Here is an 18,885-nt window from a genome sequence, read left to right on the forward strand (position 1 = left end):
GGCATGCTCGCTGCGTTGCGTTTAGGTAGAACCGGTTTTCCGCTATGGCTCGGGCAAAATGACATTATCACGTGCGGATATATTACTTCTTTACAGCAGTCAAACCCGAGGCTTGACACGCAAACGGGTTCTCCGCTGCTGAATAGCAGCAGCAGTCGAACCTGTGCTACCAAGTTGAATGAATGAGTTGGGGGCGGGGCCGGACCTGAGCCGGGGTCAAGGGTCAAGCTCCGCTCAAGTTTGACTGTGTTGGTTGGTTATTAGTGGCAGACAAGTGTCGGATGAGGTACCAAATAATTTTCCATCATGTATTATTATTTTTTATGTGATGGGTCTCAAATCGGAATCGGGACCACTCAATCTATAATGTGAATTGAACCTTAGATAGTGGTTCTTATGTAGATGGAGACAACTAATGAGACACGGACACATGACATGTACAATACTTTATAAAAATGGAACCATAAGCACACCTTGTTCTGCAATGTCAAAATACTTTGTAAAGCATTGTTGTAATGCAAGCGGACCAATGTCAACACTGGAAGACAAATGCAACCACTTATCACAAAATAAGATCACTTTTTTTCTCGTCAGTACAGTGAAAATACAGGTGATATCAGCAGAGATTCGTATTTGCTGGCGAAAGACCAGAGGGAATGCAGTAGTAGTTATTAAATGCGGAAAACCTATCCTGTAAACCAACAATATATTTTAACAATCAACTTTGGACAACGTAGAATTTCACAAAGGGTGTTCATATATTCATAAATACTTTTCAAGGGAGTGTGAATAGGTTTCCAACACAAACATGGAGAAGGCACCTCAGAAGATTGGATATTCTATAATGAACACGGTCATGTTTAGGACATGGAGATGAATCGGCCTGAAAGTGCCCTTGTAGATATTAAAAGTAAAGTGCTATCAGCAAGCTGTGACAGCATGAATTCAAAATTCAACAATCACTCTTATTTAACACACACAACTTCCGCCACTCGTTGCCTGTTAAAGGGAACACAGTACAGGCCTTCACACGACATTTCAAGCTAGTGTTGTTTTTTTTTCTATCAAAGATTAGATTAGACTTTGTTGGCTATTGCTAACATAAATTTGCCTCTAAGGCTTGTTTATGACTAAGAAATATTCAGGAAAAAAAGCTAATTGGCACATATCCCACCACTACTATGAAGTACTTTGAATTTACAAAGTTCAGATCAAAAGGTCATAACCTAAGGCAAGAATTTCCACATTAGGTTATGAAATAGTCTCAAAGAATATACCGTTTACATCTATAGATACTGATTTGAAGTAATGTGCTTCTCTTTTACTTGACTACACAAAAGTTATTAAATTCTACTAGGAAACAATTTTATATTGTTACTATTTCTAAGAACAGCAAGAAGGTGGAAGGTTAGTTGAGATTCTCGTACCTACGCCACAGAGTAAATGCAGTTTCACAATAGTACATCTAGAACACAATCCTAGCGCGTGGTTCTGAAACTTTTAAAAATGCTACAAACACAGCTTTATTGTAAAACATACAAATTCAGACATAAAATGAATGCCACATTAAATAAAACGGTGTTCCATTTTATACTGCACAACGCGCAATGCGTCGGGTCTTTGAGATTCTCATACTTTTAGCAAAGCACTTTTGTTTTTGTTTTTTCGATGCAGACATTTTTTGAATTTCAAGAAATCTAGGTGCAGGAATGACAGAATGTGATAAAGATTCTATCATCAGTCACTCATCTTTAGCCTCCATTACACTCTCACACTGAAAGCTTTTTTTGTTGGACTCTTGCCCTAGTGAAGTCTGCCCTGTAAGCTTGTTAAACGTTTCTTTTTTTTTTCTAAAACAAGCACATGTGCAATAGGACTTGAAATGGAAACAAGGATGGGAGTGGGGCAGCTCAATATCTCGACGCTCTTAGAAAACCTAGCTATTTATTAAAATATATCAATCTTATCATATGTAATGTATACGTGTGTGTGTGTGCGTGTTTGCATATGTGTGTGTGTTTGTGTTCATGTCTTGATAAGACAAAATAATCTGTAAACTTCTTTCTTTCGTTCTGTGCAAACTGCATTGTTTCGGGGGGGGGGGGAGACATGGGAGGAGAAGATAAAATGCAGCAGTTTTCATTTGGCAGCGCAGCAGTAGAAGACACGCTTCAGAGACAAGGGGTGGGGTACACCTTGTGGTGGTGGTGGTGGTGGTGGTGGTGGTGGTGGTGGTCACCTCAACCCAGCCTAGCTCTGGAGCAGGATGGGGTCTTCCAGCTCGTGGAACCCCGGCACCGAGCCGCTCTGGCTGTCCCCCGAGGAGTCCGAGTCGCAGGGCGCGTCGGGCAGCTCGGCGAAGCCCCACGCCAGCTGGTCGTCCTCCAGCTCCGAGCGCGGCGGCGGCGGCGGCGGCGGCGGCTCCGCCTCCCCGCCGCCCTCCTCCTCGTCGGCGGCGTTGAAGTCCTGCGGGATGTAGAGCATCTCCGGGTAGTTCTGCGACACCAGGTCGCTGCTGGTGGCCAGCGACACCTTGCGGAACGCCAGCAGGTGCATGTGGGAGAACTTGACGTACTTGCAGCGCCGGAAGCCCAGCGACTCCACCGCCACGCGCCAGCTGCGCATCATGAGGGCGTGGCGGTTCTGGTGGGAGGAGTCGGGCGTGATGATCAGCAGCAGGCCGTGCAGCGCCAGCAGCTCGTGGGCCTTCTTGCAGCAGATCCAGCGCTGGTAGGGCGAGGGGAAGTAGGAGAGGAGCAGGGAGAAGACCACTACGTGGAACAGCTGCGCCGGCAGGGCGTCGATGGGGCTGTGGAGCAGGCGGAGGAAGGCCTCCACCGCGTCGCCCGCCAGCTGGAGGGGCTGCTGGAGCTGCAGGTTGAGGAAGTCGCACTTGTACACACTCTGGGCGCGCGGGTGGGAGAACCGGCAGGTCAGGGGAGGACAAGCACAAAAGAATACCGTTAGGCTTCTGCTGTAGGGACGTCAGATACATGTTGTTAAAGGGGAACTGTCACAACCTGATATTTTCTTATATCAGAGAGTACTTCCCCTTTTTCTTTGCGGACACAGTGTTACACGTGTGTTTTACCAAGAAGCAGTACTCTTATATATTAGAAAAGAGCCAAGCGTGACGGTTCCCCTTTAAAGAGCAGGTAGGCATCTAAAGGACGCCTACAGGTGAGACCTCGGGAGACATTCGGGGGTGAACCCCCAGGACCACAGACCAAGTGCTAGAACACCCTAGCCACTACACTACCCGGCCTTACAATAACATACGTGGATTCTCCGACCAGCATGGTGGTGATTCGTACCTCGACTGCAGGCACGATGTCTATACCGACGGTGAGGAACTCGTCAAACTCCAGGAAGGGGTTGAAGCAGCTTCCCACATCCAGCAGGCGCATCTTCCCCCGGTGAGACACAGAACTGAAGGGAACACATTCATACTTGATTAAACACCGAACTGCAGATAACACCTTCACACTGGATTAAACACTGAACTGCAGATAACACATTCACACCGGATTAAACACCGGTAACATTCACACTGGATTAAACACCGGTAAAATTCACACTGGATTAAACACCGAACTGCAGATAACACCTTCCCACTGGATTAAACACCAAACTGCAGATAACACATTCACACCGGATTAAACACAGAATTGAAGAGAACACAATCACACTGGATTAAACACCGGTGAGACACAGAACTGAAGAGAAAACATTCACACTGGATTAAACACAGAATTGAAGAAAACACATTCACACTGGATTAAACACCGGTGAGACAGCGCACTGCTGATAAAACATTCACACCGGATTAAACACCGGTGAGACACGGAATTGACGAGAACACATTCACACTGGATTAAACACTGAACTGCAGATAACACAGTCACACTGAATTAAACACCGGTAACCTTCAAATTAGATTAAACACAGATGAGTAGAGCACAATACTTTATATAAACATTGTGTTAGGGTAGACAAGTTGAAGACTAACGTTACTCCGGCTAGGGCTAACAATTAGCAGGCTGGGGTGGATTAACTCACCTGGGTAAAGGTGTGCTAGGCTGGGCACTGAGAGACACCGCGGCCTGCACTGCAGCCAGTCTGGCATTCTTTTCATCCTTCTCAAGCATTCTCTTCATCCCACCGTCCAGGAAATACTCCTGGCAAACCCTGAGAACCAACCAGAGCAGAGCTTCACTCCTTCTCTCCTGGTGACCCGTGAAGATGGAGAAGAACCAGACCCCCTGGAGGCAGGTGAGTGTGGTCATAATGAGGACACGGAGGGTTGTCCCAATCTGTAACCATTTACTCATTTAGCAGAGGCTCTCATCGAAAGCGACTTACAGGGAATGCAGATACAGGTGATTAAGAAGCATGTAAGGGATAAGAATACATTTTTCAAAAAGGGAGTCAATCGAAACCGAGGACCTTGCAGCTGGGAGTTGAGCAGCCGGTAGCCGACTGATTATGAGCTGATTATGGTCCAAGGTTCACGCAAACCAATGACCACGCAGACGCTTCGACGCAGTCGTGAACCTGTTTTGGTCCTGCGTCGGGTTTTAGTGAGCGGACCAATCGCGGCCCTTGCTGCTGTGGCACCTCGACGGAAGGTTAACATTTTCTGGGAGGCGCACGTCAGGCCCTCCTTGCGCCCGGTGGACGCAAGGAGGGTCCGCAAGGACGTAACGGGTCTGTAACCCCCCTGCGTTGCATCAACCTGGAACAGTAATCAACCCTTGACACTATCCTGCCTCTTAGCGTTGGTCCAATGGGTTTCCCTTACGGGACGCAAGCCGTACCTGCGACACCACTCGATGCGTCCTTCGCCCTCGCACTTGTTGGCCCAGTGGTGGTCAGCCAGGTTCTTCATGGCCAGTGCGTACTCGCTGAGAGTGCGCTCATCCTCGCAGTGCTCCCGCCAAATCTTCTCAAAGTCCCCCACTGCCGACATAAAGAGAGACGTGACAGAAGACATTAGTTTGCCAGGAAAACCTTAAGTGCTACCGGTGCTACCTAGTACATAATAACAACGGCTATTACTGTAATAACTGGTAAACAAGACACTCAAGTGATGGGATCGGTGGCGTGTTGACAACAAACTAAAGTTGCGTACTGAAGGTCTGAACAGCTGAGCTTGGTGTCGGCCGCGGTCCTCTTTGGGTTTCAGAAATATGGAAGTAGTCCTTTTGAGTATGAAGAGAAAAAGAGAGCAGAGGCTGGGAAGTCCGCGGCCTGCTGTTGCTTAACCATTACCCCACCCCCAGAGCCCCCTCCCAGCTCCTACTTCAGCTGAGAGTAACAGAAGTGCAACTGTTTCCCCGTTGGGCAAAAACAAATCCGCAAATGATTCACTTTGCGGATGTGAATAAAGAAAAACAAAAACAAGGTGTACCAAATCCCGTCGGGCAGTGGCTCCTAACATGTTGAGCAATGGACGGCCAACGTCTCATGACCGTAAAAATGACAAGCCGATTTGCAGAAATGAAAGGACAACGAGAAGCGCAGTGGCGGCAGTGTCCTTATAGCCTGACCACTTGGTCTGTATCTGGTCATGGCCCTACCGGATCACGCTTTACCCATTAGCCTGTCATGAGGCCTCATGATGAGGCTTGGGCCGCACGCTGTTAAGGCTGACTGGGGAGGAAACTGCATGGACTTGGCTGTTGCAGCGCAACCATTTCAGTGAAAAAGTAGGATATGTAGGCTAGGGTTAGGGGTAGGGACAAATGAAGGCCCGTGAAAATAGTGGCCCACAAAGCAGATACCGTGACAGTCTTCAGAGTAGGAGGAACTGCCGGGCGGTACAGTCACCTAGCTCTCTGCTCAACACTGCTGGCATCTAGGATGTTTGAAGGAAAACAAACGTGAACTGTATTTTGAGCCGCAATAAGGGTCAAGTCCAAAATATACAGGCCTTTTTATCTTCTCTACATTCCTCGACCTGACGCTGAGCGTACTTTTTATCTAAAAATGAGAGTGCGGTGGAGCGGCTCTTGCCTGGTTTCACCCCTCGGCAGTGCCTTCACTTACAACCAAATTATTTTCTATGAGTATGCAGCCCTGTACGAGGCAGTAAACAACCAAAATGAGATTAGTGGAGGGACAAAGATTCTTTACAACTGGCCAGACCAAAGCCCTTTAGCCCAGCCTCTTCTGATATCTGCTCTGAATGCTGAGGGGCTTTTTGTTTCCCAACTGTCAATTCAATTCAACTTTATTGCCATTAACACGATAGGCAGGCACATGATATTTAAAACGAAAGGAGGGCTGCAGCTTTGACAAGACCGGAAGGGGGGGGGGGGTTACAAAGGGGCATACATGGCATATAATAAACGCCACAAGAATAAAATAAACACATTGGATTAGGTTGTATACAAGTTATTTGTGATAGACTGCTGTGCAAATAGCACTGTAAACATGGCAGTAGTGCAAAAAAGCTGTGGTGGTTGTTTTTTCTTGATTGTTACATCATATGCGTGTATGTGGTGGAATCTTGTTTCCCTCTAAAGGATTAATAAAGTATTGTGTGGTGTTGGTAAGCACAATGGTAGACATTCTGTCTTCATAGTGACATGAATCACACCCTTCATCAGTTACCAAAGCACAAAGTAAACCCTCAAATGAATAAGGTCAGCGAAAAATGTCCTTCTTAAGATCAACAATGGATGTTTGGTATTTTTCCTCATTCCTTAGCTTTTTCCCCGTCTTGAAGGAGACAATAGTGATTCAAACCTGCTACACTGATCTGCCAAGTCGGAAGGAACGAGCATTCCCTGTAGAAATTATGTCTGGGTGCAATTAACAGAAGCGTAATGCCTCCGTGTGGATGAGCACTGAATCTGTTTAGGAATGTAAGCTGTCAGCTGTGCCTACCAACAGTGAAGCACACTGAAACACCACTGCAGAAATATCAGTTGGTAAGTCGTGGTAAAAAAAATACATAAAGTACACACATGTAGTGTAAGCTTTTTAAAAAAGCATTCACAGGGACAAAGACAGACCTCTACTTTTTTTTATGTACATTACCTACTACCCATGATGTATGTTGCAAACAGTTGTCACTTAAAAATAGGGACAAAACAAAGCACATCATAGGGTCCAGTCCAGCTCAACTGTATACGCAAATTTTAATCCCAGTTTTAGATCATTCAATTCAATGAATTAAATGTTTGAAGCAAGGCCTCCGAGTATAATGGGCTGTTTTCCTCAAAGCTAACAAATTATTCTGCCCCGTTTGTTGTTTCTGGCCGTGTTGTTTTGCCACTTGTTTACACCGAGGCACCGATCTGCTTATCTAGAGCCGTTTCCTGCTTGCATTATAGGTGTTTGTCAGAATACCTCCTCCCCCTCCCCCTCCATCTCTGACCTGCTCCAGGCACCCTGAGTACTTTGACCGAGAACGGAGTTGGATGGTCCCTACGGTGCCTTTATAATAACAGAGGGATCTGTAATGGAAGACCACACAGTGATGAGAGGGGGAGCCTGGACAAGTCACTGGCTTCATCCTGACTTTTGGTTAACAACGTTTGCCAACATCAACATCTCATGCCATGGCGCACTGTGTTTTCAGGGGATGTGAGTTCAGAACAGAACATTTTAACAACTTCATTATAAACAGAAGTGTTGTGATACTGTGTTACTATTAAGAGCAAGCTCCCAACAGCTCTTCAACTATCAATGGCGAACACGCTAGGGCAACATATCAATGTTTTGGTTCCTCTTGTGGGGCCTGTGAGGGGGGAATGGATCCGTCGTTTCGCTACTAGGCCCTCTATCTTGTAATCATTTTTCTTGTACTGTTACAGCAGCGACATCACATTTTAGGATCACGTTCAGGCTGAGTTTCTCCTAGGCCCTGTCTGATCGCAACCCACGCTGTTCCCCTGTCTGCTTTGCCTCTGAAAAGGGTAAGCTGTGCTGCTGTGGCGAGCCACTGCTAGTGTACATCAACACTGCACTTATGCTACACCATTAGCACCAACCTAAACATAATCTTCGATAACTCAGCGATCTAAAAAAAAAATAGTCCCATCCATTGTGTCTGGTTGGTTAATCAACACCAGCTCCCCGAGTCCCGCATGTGCCAGAGCCAGTCGGCTATGTGGACTCGTTTACCTTCCTTGTATTTCCTCCGCAGTTTTCTGTGGACGTTCTTCACCACCCCGGAAAGCTTCTCCTGCTCCCTCTTGCACGGCGTGTCTTGTGGGATCGGCATGGACAGCGGCTCCCGGTGGTTTTCTATATCTCCTGTCTCGACATTGTTCGTAAGGTCCATAGCACTGCACAAGCGTTGCTGCCTCTCCTGCCCCTGTCCCGGCTGAAATCCAGTCAGACACCGGCGGCAAACCGGCGCACCGGCCAACAACGCGCAAGGTGATTGCTTGGTTTTCAGAACACGCTGCCAAATTGACAGCCCTACAACCAATCAGCGAGCGGAGAGAGGACACCGCCCCTGTCAGATGAACAGCTGTTTGTGCGGCCTCCGTCAAATCTCAGCATCAATGTTGAATGTATTTTTTACCCCGTTAGTCCCATTATTATATTGAATGTAGAAGTTAAGAGTTTTAATTACCTCAGAAGCAACCTTGCCGCTTCCACCGTCACATTTTTAGATAAATTCATTTGAAATTTAAAACACAAAACAAAAAGCATTTTCTGAATGTAAATAGGGACGTTGTTCAAGCTCAAACGTATTCCTCAAACTTCCCAACATATTCTTTATTTATTGGGTTCAAACGATGTTCGTCCGCTTTGCAACATCGAGGTACGTGCTGCCCTCTATTGGTTTTGAGTATGACTAATTTAAGTGATACACACTTGTAACACTTTTTAGGACTTCTGCTGTTTATTTAACCTTTAAGCTGCCGTATTTGAAGTCTGTAGGCTATATCTGAAGATATTCTATTTCCACAAATCCTTTTCAACTGATAGCATTTGACGCCATGTCAACACATGGCAGGCTGTTTATAGACTGGCAAAGTGGCTCAAAATAATATAGAGTTTGAGTCATCATGGTGGGATGTTAATGAAGTACAGTTGGGCCTTTTATAACAAATTGTCACTAAAAACGGTGTATTTAAAGTAATTATATATAATAACACCATGCAGTCAACAACAAAAAACAGAAGCTCATTTAGCCTGACTGAAAAACATGTTTTTCACTTGATGTTGCTCGAAATAGCCATTTTATTTTAAAATTTGTTTGCATACTTTAGTTGACTTGTGGGAGTGATGATTCTTTCAAGAATTGGTTGGAGGTCCTCAGAGAGTAAAGACCTTTTTTTCCAGCTGTCCAGCTGCAGCCCATATCATTGGAAATTAATTTGAATAAAAATATATAAAACAAAGCATCTAAATCGCAACACAAGTTGTTTATTTCAAGGGACATTCTATGAGGTGCCTTGAATCTTGTGGGGTCATTCAAGGTAAATTGCTTATGTATATGAAACAGCATATCAATATTACACTTCTTCCCAGCCTGAAAAGAGATGCCAGAAATGCACATACTTGGCTAAGATCCAGTTTGTTATGGAAAACCGCTTATTCTTGCTTTCTTTCTGTCCAATTATTTCCCAGGGAAGAAATAAGGATTGAGGTAGTTGAGGGTTTAGAATATATATTCCCAGTTTCCTAACTAGGTTATCCAGAAAGCCAACATAATAGAGAAAATAAAAAATGTGGTGGTTTAGCTTTACTCTCACAACCACAAATAAACACAGCACAAAATGCCACGAATGAACTTTTTGCCAATACTCTATTGAACTATTACTATTGTTATTTGCCGTAAATACTAATAAAATGAATTTGTTAACTACATATACAATTTGCTTGATAGTGGCTGAGTGTACCTGTCTTTATGACAGTGGTCACAGATTATTGGCGTATGTGGTTTAATTAGCTAAACCTTGATTTCTCCTTTCCATCATTAGCTTTTCTTGTGTTTCTTTGTTGTAGGTAGATTTGTAGCACAAATTTTTTTTGTAACATTTATTCATATTGTAGATATTAAAACAAAGACTTAAATAATTGTATATATTTATTTATATATATATATATGAACTAGGGAGATACAATTTCATATACTAGTACATCTATATATATATATATCTATACATCTCCATTTACATTGCATTGTACCCAACTCTGTTATGCTGATAATTTCACAATGGTCCACAGTGTTTGCTTTGTTGACACAGGAATTCGTTTTACGGTTCATCATACATGATAAATACAGAAGGGGTGTGAGTTATGTGTCATGATTTTAACAAACTGCATTTTGACAAAATTGCATGGATTCATGTTCTTCCACAGGGAATATATAGCACATTAAAATAACCTGTTGGACATTCACTTCAAGATCAAGGCCTCAAAGTTAAATCCAAAGTTAAATTAAAGTAATCAGATACATACACAAAGTGAAATATATCTTACATCATGATCAGGATTATGTTTCTTTTTATATTCATGGATTATGAAAAAGTTATTAAACAAAAGTCAGTGATTAAAGCTGCAGTATGTTACATAAACAAATAGGCAGAGCCTCGTTGTGAAATGTTAGAATGGAAAAACCCTGCCCGGCTGTTTAACTGGTGAAGGAAAATCCCTCACAGTGTACTGTGAGGGATTGTGGATGGGGATGTTTCTACACTCCAAGAAAAAAATCATACCTACTGCAGCTTTAATATAGGGATGCAAACAAACACAGCTCTACAGTAGTGATCGGACCTTTGTAAAATTCATTGCTTCGCTGATAAGCTCAGAATATCTATGTATGACCTCTGATTATAATTCTACATTCATATTGCACCCTATAATCTAGTTTAGAACATTGTTGTTTCCAACTGACTGTCAGCTCGGCAATACAGCCAAAATATGGACAACAAGTAAAGAGCAAAACACGCAAGGAAATCATAATGGTATCCGACAACTACAAATAAAGCACACATGGTGATGTATAACAGTGCCTTTAAGATATTACTGCAAGATAATTTGGACGTCCACTCTGCAGTGTTTACGCCTCCATATTCCTGATTGTCCTGTGTTGGAAATTGTCCAGAGTCGGCCTGGAACTTCTCTACTTCCTTCTTTTCTGGCTTGTCCGGGATCCTTGTGAGCTGTTCCTCATTCACAGATTCACTGATGGATGGCATGAACGAAGACAGGAGCTTTGGTCCGTCTATCGAGAGTCTTTTACCCGCACGTGAGCCACGATCTCTGGGGAAGCTTCTGAGAGTTTGGGGCGATGGCGCTGCCCGCAGGCGGTGCATGTCCAACTCTATCTCTTCATCCGATGGAGTGTCGCTTGAGCTGCTGTCCACCTCCCTCTCCTCGGCCGTTACATCCCATTCCGGCTCATCGGTCGAGGCGCGTGACCCTTTGTCCGCTGCCCACGAATCACTTCCACATCGGGACGATTCAGGAAGTGCTTTTGATTGGCCGCTTGCAAGGTGTAATCTGTAAGTGATGCTTCGCACCTCTTCTTCTGAGATAAACTCCATTTCAGTCGGGAAATTTGTGGTTTCATTATTCGGGGAGTTTTCTTTGTCTATTACCCTTTCTACCTCACACTCGTGCACATTGCTCACTGGCGTTGATGGATCGCTCTCCACTTGCCTTTGACCAGCGTGTGACCCAATCTCTGGCCTCGCCGTCTCTTTGTTTCTCTCTTCTTTCGCTGTTCCGACCACACTCTCCTCAACCGTCTCCACTGCCACCCCCTCTTCCCCTGCTCCATGACTCTCCTCGGTGGCGGAAATTCTCTCTGCCTGATCTTCCACTTCTACCTGAGTTTCAATGTCTGTTTCAGCTAGGTTTTCCTTCTCTTTGTTCCTTATTCCCTCCAATACATCATGCTGGTTCTCTGTGTCATTATCAGCATCTTTCTTAACCTTTTTCTCTTCCGCGTCCTGTTCCTCCAAAACGAGGGGTTCCTTCACAGTTTCAACTTCAACTTGGCTTTTCACTTCAGTCGAATCAAAACCTTTTTGTCCATCAGACCCTGTATTAGTTGGCTCTCTCTTTTCACAGCCCACCGCCTTCTCCAAAGGTTGTTGCTCTGTGATCGTTTGGTTTTCTTTCAGCTTGTCGTTCTCTCTCTCACCATTTTCATCAGCCTCTTTGCTCATGACCTCTTCGCCTAATGCATTGTTTTCCTCTTCTTTGACCATCATTTCCCAGTTTCTGTCCTCGCCTCTCTCTTCATCTGGCCTGAGGTAGTCCTTTTTTGTGGCTGCATCTTCACTTGCGCAGCGTTCAGCCTCTGATTGCATATAAACAGTTTCTTCTACCAGTGTTAGTCCAATTTCTTCAGCCAACATGTCTGGGTGTGTACAAGGGGTTTTATTCACTTTGATAAACTCAGATACATCCACACTGTCCTCAAATTCAACTGTAGGGGTTATATCTCCTTCCTCTATATTGTTTGTTGATTCACTCCCTCCGTTGTCCGGTTCTTCACCATCCTCAAGTGATGCTTTCAGGGTCTCCTGGCTGAGGTCGATAGCAGAACCTCCATGCCCAGCTTCCAACTCTGGGATACTTTTTTCCCCGACAGATAAATCAGCGGCCTCAAACGTAACAGGACTCATAAAACATTTAGGATCCAGCTCCTCCAGGTGCTCTCTTTCTCTGCCCTGTTCCGGGTACATATGAGTTGTTGACACAGCCTCAGTAGGCGGAACACCATCCTGTTCATTCAACTCGCCTGTGCAAATGAAGTCTACCGCCGCCACCTCAAAGCAGAGCTGTTGCTCCAGTGCTTTGTTTTCACACGCTGACACCAACAGAGGCAAGTGTGGCAGTGGCGCGGTATGACTGGTTTCCTGCGGGACTTTCGGTTGTGAGGGTGGCTGCGTTGGGTTCAATTGCGTCTGAATATACGAAAATACTTCCTCTGCTTCTGTTTCAGCCTCTGCTGCATCTTCCATTATTTGCTTTTCATACAGATTCTGCAATTGACACCCAAGGGCCTGAGGGCCTTTTTCAGCGTTCCCCTGGTGATTTAAACCCGCTCTGGTGGTGCATGCGTTCGACTTCTCATTGTTTACATCTGAAGGAGTCATGTCTTCATCCGTGGTGGGCTGGGGATTATTTGGTGCCTCTGTGCATTCATGCTCTGATTCCTGACAGTCGAAATCTGTAGGGTTTGTGCTTGTGTCTGCAACCACGCTTACACACAATTTTCCCTCTATCGGAACAGTTCTATCGGTATCATTCAGATGAGGCTTGAACGGATCTGGGCTGATCCCAGAAGATTCCTCGTCGTTTTTTGTCGAACCCGTCAACATGCTGTTTTCCATTGAGGCTCCCATCCATGAAGGTTCTCTCAATGATTTCAATTGATCAGCCAGGTTGCGATCCTCACTTTTCACCTGGCCACACACCAGCGGGTAGAGGGGAGCCAGCACGGTCCCGAACGTAAAGCTACCGGGTGCGTTGACAGGGCCTTCTTGGTGGTCTGTCAAACGGACATCGCTATGTGATTCCTCTCCTGTGTTGTGGACAATACAGACATCATCTCTTCGTCTCATACTCTGCAATGGCCTATGTCCGTTTTCCCCTGTTCTAAATGCAGCAGAGTGCTGCCTCTGTTCCCGTTCCTCCTCTGAATGTGGTTGTCTGGCATGTGTCGCTGCTGTCACCTCTCTCCTTTTTGCACTCAGAGGTTGGACAGTGTCTACGCTCTCAGATTTCTCTGCCTTGGAAGATTCTCCGCTCTGTGCTGGTGAGATGTCACGTTTTGGATCGGCGGAAGAGCTTTTGGAAAACGACGGAGAGCCCAAAAACGATTTCCCCAGGGGTTCGCCCTGCTTCGTACTGTCTGATGGTGGCTCCAAAAGCGATGCTTCCTTATCGTGAGCCTGCTCTGGTTTGGGATCTTTCGAAGAGAACAGGTCCTTCAGCTTTGCCTGCCGTGCTGCCCTGCGTCGACTCTTTCTGCTTGCATTCTTCTGGCTACTCTCCATCTGTATGACAATGAGATTGATGGATTTAGTTTTGTTTTAGTTGATATGCTATGCTTTGTCAAAAGGGAGGATATTTAGGAGCTTCTGCCGAGTGCATGAACTGTTGTGTTATGTTTGAACATCATGACATGATCAATAAATTGTATTTTGATATACAAAGCTTTTATTTAAAATTGTCATGGGTAGTTCAGTCATTAATCAGTCAATCACTATGAACCTGAAGCTTGTCCGTACACTTCAGACTGCAAACTGGTTCAACAGCCGATCGTTGGAACAAGACATGCTCCAGTGTCATCATGATTCAGCTGGTATGCTTTGATTTACTGCTCTAAATATAAGGCATGTGGCATTCTGCCTAGGGGTCTACCACCCTACTCCCCTTATAGTCCCGGACAACCTTCTCTCCCGTATGTTTGAATGTGTGAAACCACAGATAGGTAACAGCAGATGGAAGATGGCACGGCATTAAAAAGGTTTGCAAAATAAAAAAATCCACAAATAATTTCCCACTTATACCTTAAACAACAACCGTTTCATTATTAAATCAAAGGAGAGACCCCATTTTAACTGACCTTTAACTTTTGACCCTCCTCCTCTGCGGTGGCTGGATGGGAGTCAGGAACTTGAGGGACACCTTCTACATGTTTCGACACAACTGGAAAGTAGCCAGATAGTGACAGTGGTATGAAGATAGTTTGAGTCGGACGAGGACATAGACTAGTTTACCAAATGAGTCCCACTGAATTACCTGGAATAGTTTTTTCTATTGATTGCACTTTGTCCTCCAACGATGAATTGTCAACAGTGGTGAAGTGTTGTCTGTGAATGAAATTATTCAATAAAGTCAAGAACACATTGTACTTATTCACATATGATCCCATATGTATGTTATAAATGATGATGAAATGATCCATCGATTGATGGGGCATTATAAAACTAAAACAGCAAAGATGTGCTCATCATATGGCATTACAAAATAGAATAATTTGGTTTTGGTTAAATAAAATAAATTACAATGACAAATGTTTGAATGTATGTGTCCCTTGAGGTCACTGTGTGTGGGTGTGCGTGTGTGTGTGTGTGTGTGTGTGTGTGTGTGTGTGTGTGTGTGTGTGTGTGTGTGTGTGTGTGTGTGTGTGTGTGTGTGTGTGTGTAAATACAAAACCTAAATCCTAAACCCAAGACCTAAATGTAATAGGAAACCCACTTTAAACCACTCAAACCTTATCCTCAGAATAACCCTAAAACCAAAAACGGCCCTAATCATTAACCCCCAGAGGAAACCTTAACCCTAGAACCAAAAACTGATCCCTAAAACAGAATATAGAAATGAAACCCTAACCCTAAAACCAAACCCTAAAAAGTAATCCAAGTAGGAAACACAAACACTTAGAACACTAGAACACCTAAACACTAGAACCAAGATCTTAACCCTGAACCCTAACCCAGATAAGAAACCCGAACCCTGAAACAATTTGTTCGAACCTGTAACCGAACCCTCAAACCTAATCCTCAACATGGGGTTGGGACCCCATGGGGGTGAGACGCCCTGTTGAATATAAAGCAATGCATCAGTCAAAGTAATAATGGATAAAGTGATGAACTGAGTGGTTCCCCTCACTGGGAGACCTTAGGTAAAGAAAGATCCTTAAAACACACTGACAGGAAGTCAATCCTGGCCGGTGTTCTGCCGATTCATGCTACAGAGAACTGCTAACATCGCGTGAATTGTAAGTAAGAAAATGCCGGGATTGATTACCTTTAGTGATAATTGCAATAAAAAAAAGGGATAAAAAAAGAGGCCATTGAACAACCCCAAAGTTTAAAATGTCACTGATTCTCATATCTAGTTGCAATGTGCTTCTCCTTTACAGTCCCATTTAAGCCCCAGTCAAATTTTGCCCACATATACACTTACATGGTCTTAATAAGAACCCTTATCCTACAAACTATTTAATAAAGCAACCAAAGTAGTCTAACGAGCTGATACAGAGCGCAAGATTGTTTGTCTTGTGTGAGCGTCTGCATGCGCAGAACTACTATGTACCAAATCTACATCGACAAAACACCAGAATCCAATCAGACCCCCCCAACATGAAAGGAGGGCTTGTGCCTGGCATCGGTGGGCCGGGGAGGGGGCAAAAGAAGCACACACCGGCCTGCTCTCCATCAAATCTGTCTTGCCTCTCGACGCGCCCCCCGGCCAACACACTCAGAAATACAAATGAGCACACACATACCCACAATCGCATTCACACACACTCGCATACACACAAACACACACACACAAACCCATGCACACACAAACACACAGATACAAACACACACACACACACACATAAATACACACTTTACCCCCTATCATCCCCACTGACCACCTCCTCAACACAGATTCACGTTCACATTAGGGACTAAATTGAGGCATAGCCTCAATTTAGCTATGCCTCAATCTATGCCTAGATTGAGGCATAGCTCCAGCAACAGCACTCACCTTGCGGCCTTAAGGCAACTTTTTCTGCACACACATTCTTCCCGCAGCCTACTTTCCTCTTCTTTCTCTCTCTGGTGGCAGAACAGCACATAGTTGTTGCCGTCGTTGTTGGCCCAGAAGGTCCCCGCCGGAGTCTCGTACCGCAGGCACAAGTCCACCCTGGCTCCCCGCTCGTCGAACGGGGGGACCAGGGTCAGCTTGAAGGAGAAACAGTCCGTCACCCCATCGCCGGAGCCTTCCATGTACTCCGCCAGCAGGTCAAAGTGGCTGGCCCAGGCGTCCAAACTCGTGCGGACAAACACTGTCTTGTCGAAGGAGACGTTGAGGACGCGCACCACGCCTCTCAGGGCCGTGGTCCCGGGGAGGAGCTCGATGGACTCCAGTTCTATCTTCTGGTCCCTCACTCTTTTTCCCAGCTCCTCCAGAGCCCCCGGGACAGGGCTGGGGAAGGACAGGTCATAGGAGTACCGCTCCACCTCCTGCCCTTCCGCCTGCCTCTCGTCATAGCCCGGGGGCTTAGGGGAGTCCCGGCTGTCGAATTCCTTGACCAGCTCCAAGCGGAGACCCTTGGCGTCCGCGAAGCTCACTCTCCGGGTGCCAGGCGACGGGGGTTCCCTCTGGGCCTCGTCACACTCGTCCTCGGACGAGGATGTCTTTCTCCGCGGGAGAGGAGAGGACTTGGGCCTGATGCCGATGACCTCCTCCCAGTAATCTTCGTCTGAGTCCAGCGTTCTGAAGCCCGGGCCCGGCACCCCTAAGAGGTTAGCGGGCCTAAAGGTTCTCGGTTCCACCACTGCAGACTCCATGAAGGCCAGGCTCTCAGAGAGAGAGAGGGAGTCAGAGTGCAGCGTCTCTACTTCTGGCAGATGACATTCAGCATGCTGTGACTTAATACACGGAGTCCAGTTACAGATAGCATTGTAGCGTGGGCCAACACTATATATAGGACAGAGAGGGCTGGAGCTCAGAACAGTAGCGTCCGGGTTTTGTGGAGACAACGGAGATCTTTTTCGTTGCTTGTATCTTAGCACTAAACTTATATTTTATTGATGTTGGAAGACTAGACGTGATGTGTTTACCTCTGGGGCTCCGGGGGACCACATACTTAAGATAGTTCTGTGATCTGTCTATAAACTCGAGTTGTCGCCTCTTGAATCCGGCCTATTTTTAAAGGTCACGGGATCAAGTATGAAAGGGCATTGAAATTCCGGAACATTCAATGCAGTTTTTAGAGAGTAGAAGGTCCACGGCCACTTTAAGGTTAGCCTCGTATATCAGATAAATAAACTAGATTGACAAATAAATAAACGGCAATGCAAAGGTCGGTAAATTACAAATGACCGTTAGCAAGACCGTTGATGAAGAACATTGCACTCACAGTCCAGCTGTCAAATAACAAAAAACAAAAGAAGGTTTATTATAAGATGTAACGGGGAATAACTCATTGTTCTCCAAAGCAGTCAGTCGACACCTGTTGCAGGGAGGTGAACGGCAGTGTGAAGAGCTGCAGGGCTCCCTGCTCGTCTGTTCTCCCCAAAAACATGGAATTATTCTCTGCTTCACTTGTACGTCACTTCGGATAAAAGTGTCTGCTAAATTACTAAATTTAACCCGAGAGATGGGAGGAAGAGGGGAAGATATGACAGGAGACAAAGAGAGCGAGCTAGGGCCAGAGAGATAGAGAGATAGGAGAGAGAGAGGGAGAGAGAGAGAGAGAGGGAGAGGGAGATAGAGAGAGGGAGAGGGAGAGAGAGAGAGAGAGAGAGAGAGAGGGAGAGGGAGAGGGAGAGGGAGAGAGAGGGAGAGGGAGAGGGGGAGGGAGAGAGAGGGAGAGTGAGAGGGAGAGAGAGAGAGAGGGAAAGGGAGAGAGAGAAAGAGGGAGAGGGAGGGAGAGAGAGAGAGGGAGAGGGAGAGGGAGAGGGAGGGAGGTATGATGGCATGATAGGGCTCTGAACATGGAGCCGATACCTTCCTCCAGGGACATACTGTCAGAACCCACTGGTCCTCTGCAGGAATCTAGAGCCTAAAGAAGATCGGCATCCCGGACCGTGAACAGCCCCTGGGACCACTGTGGTGGCAGGGTTGGTGGTACACCCTATAATGTTCTGGCCGTCAGCCTGAGACGTCACGCGACCCGCTCACATGACTCGGCTGTATTTGAGGGCTTAACCATCATGCTTGACCTCTGACCCCACCAGATTGTGAGGTTGAGGGATGCATAGCTCTGGTTGAGGGAGTCACGTGAAACACGATCCCCGACACCTCGGTCGCCCTTCTCTCTTCTGCCTGTCTGCTGTCGTCACTGAGCCGTCTTCAAAAAGTGTCGTAATATAGCTAGACACAAAGCTGGATAAACAAGGCATTCAGCGTTCAAGCCACTAAAAAACATAAACAATGTAACACAACATTTTG

The 18,885-nt window shown here is 45.7% G+C and overlaps 2 protein-coding genes across 2 annotated transcripts; both read right to left on the reverse strand.

Moving 5' to 3' along the window:
• Nucleotides 1-437: 437 nt before the first annotated feature.
• On the reverse strand, nt 438-9,269 carry samtor (S-adenosylmethionine sensor upstream of mTORC1). Its single transcript, XM_079743803.1, has 5 exons — nt 8,134-9,269; nt 4,818-4,959; nt 4,060-4,188; nt 3,315-3,429; nt 438-2,904 (listed from the first exon to the last, which is right to left on the reverse strand). Exons 1-5 carry the CDS (start codon nt 8,291-8,293, stop codon nt 2,251-2,253), a joined length of 1,200 nt encoding a protein of 399 aa, XP_079599929.1. The 5' UTR covers nt 8,294-9,269; the 3' UTR covers nt 438-2,250.
• A 1,353-nt stretch (nt 9,270-10,622) lies between these two features.
• Nucleotides 10,623-17,279, reverse strand: LOC307080146 (protein phosphatase 1 regulatory subunit 3A-like; the record flags this gene model as incomplete). The annotated part of the gene is made up of 3 exons (XM_079742777.1): nt 10,623-10,632; nt 11,020-11,401; nt 16,526-17,279. The coding sequence occupies 3 exons, from the start codon at nt 17,277-17,279 to the stop codon at nt 10,623-10,625; spliced, it is 1,146 nt and encodes a 381-aa protein (XP_079598903.1).
• Nucleotides 17,280-18,885: the final 1,606 nt, after the last annotated feature.

Source organism: Pollachius pollachius, assembly GCF_949987615.1.
Source record: "Pollachius pollachius genome assembly, chromosome: 9".
Lineage (NCBI taxonomy): Eukaryota > Metazoa > Chordata > Actinopteri > Gadiformes > Gadidae > Pollachius > Pollachius pollachius.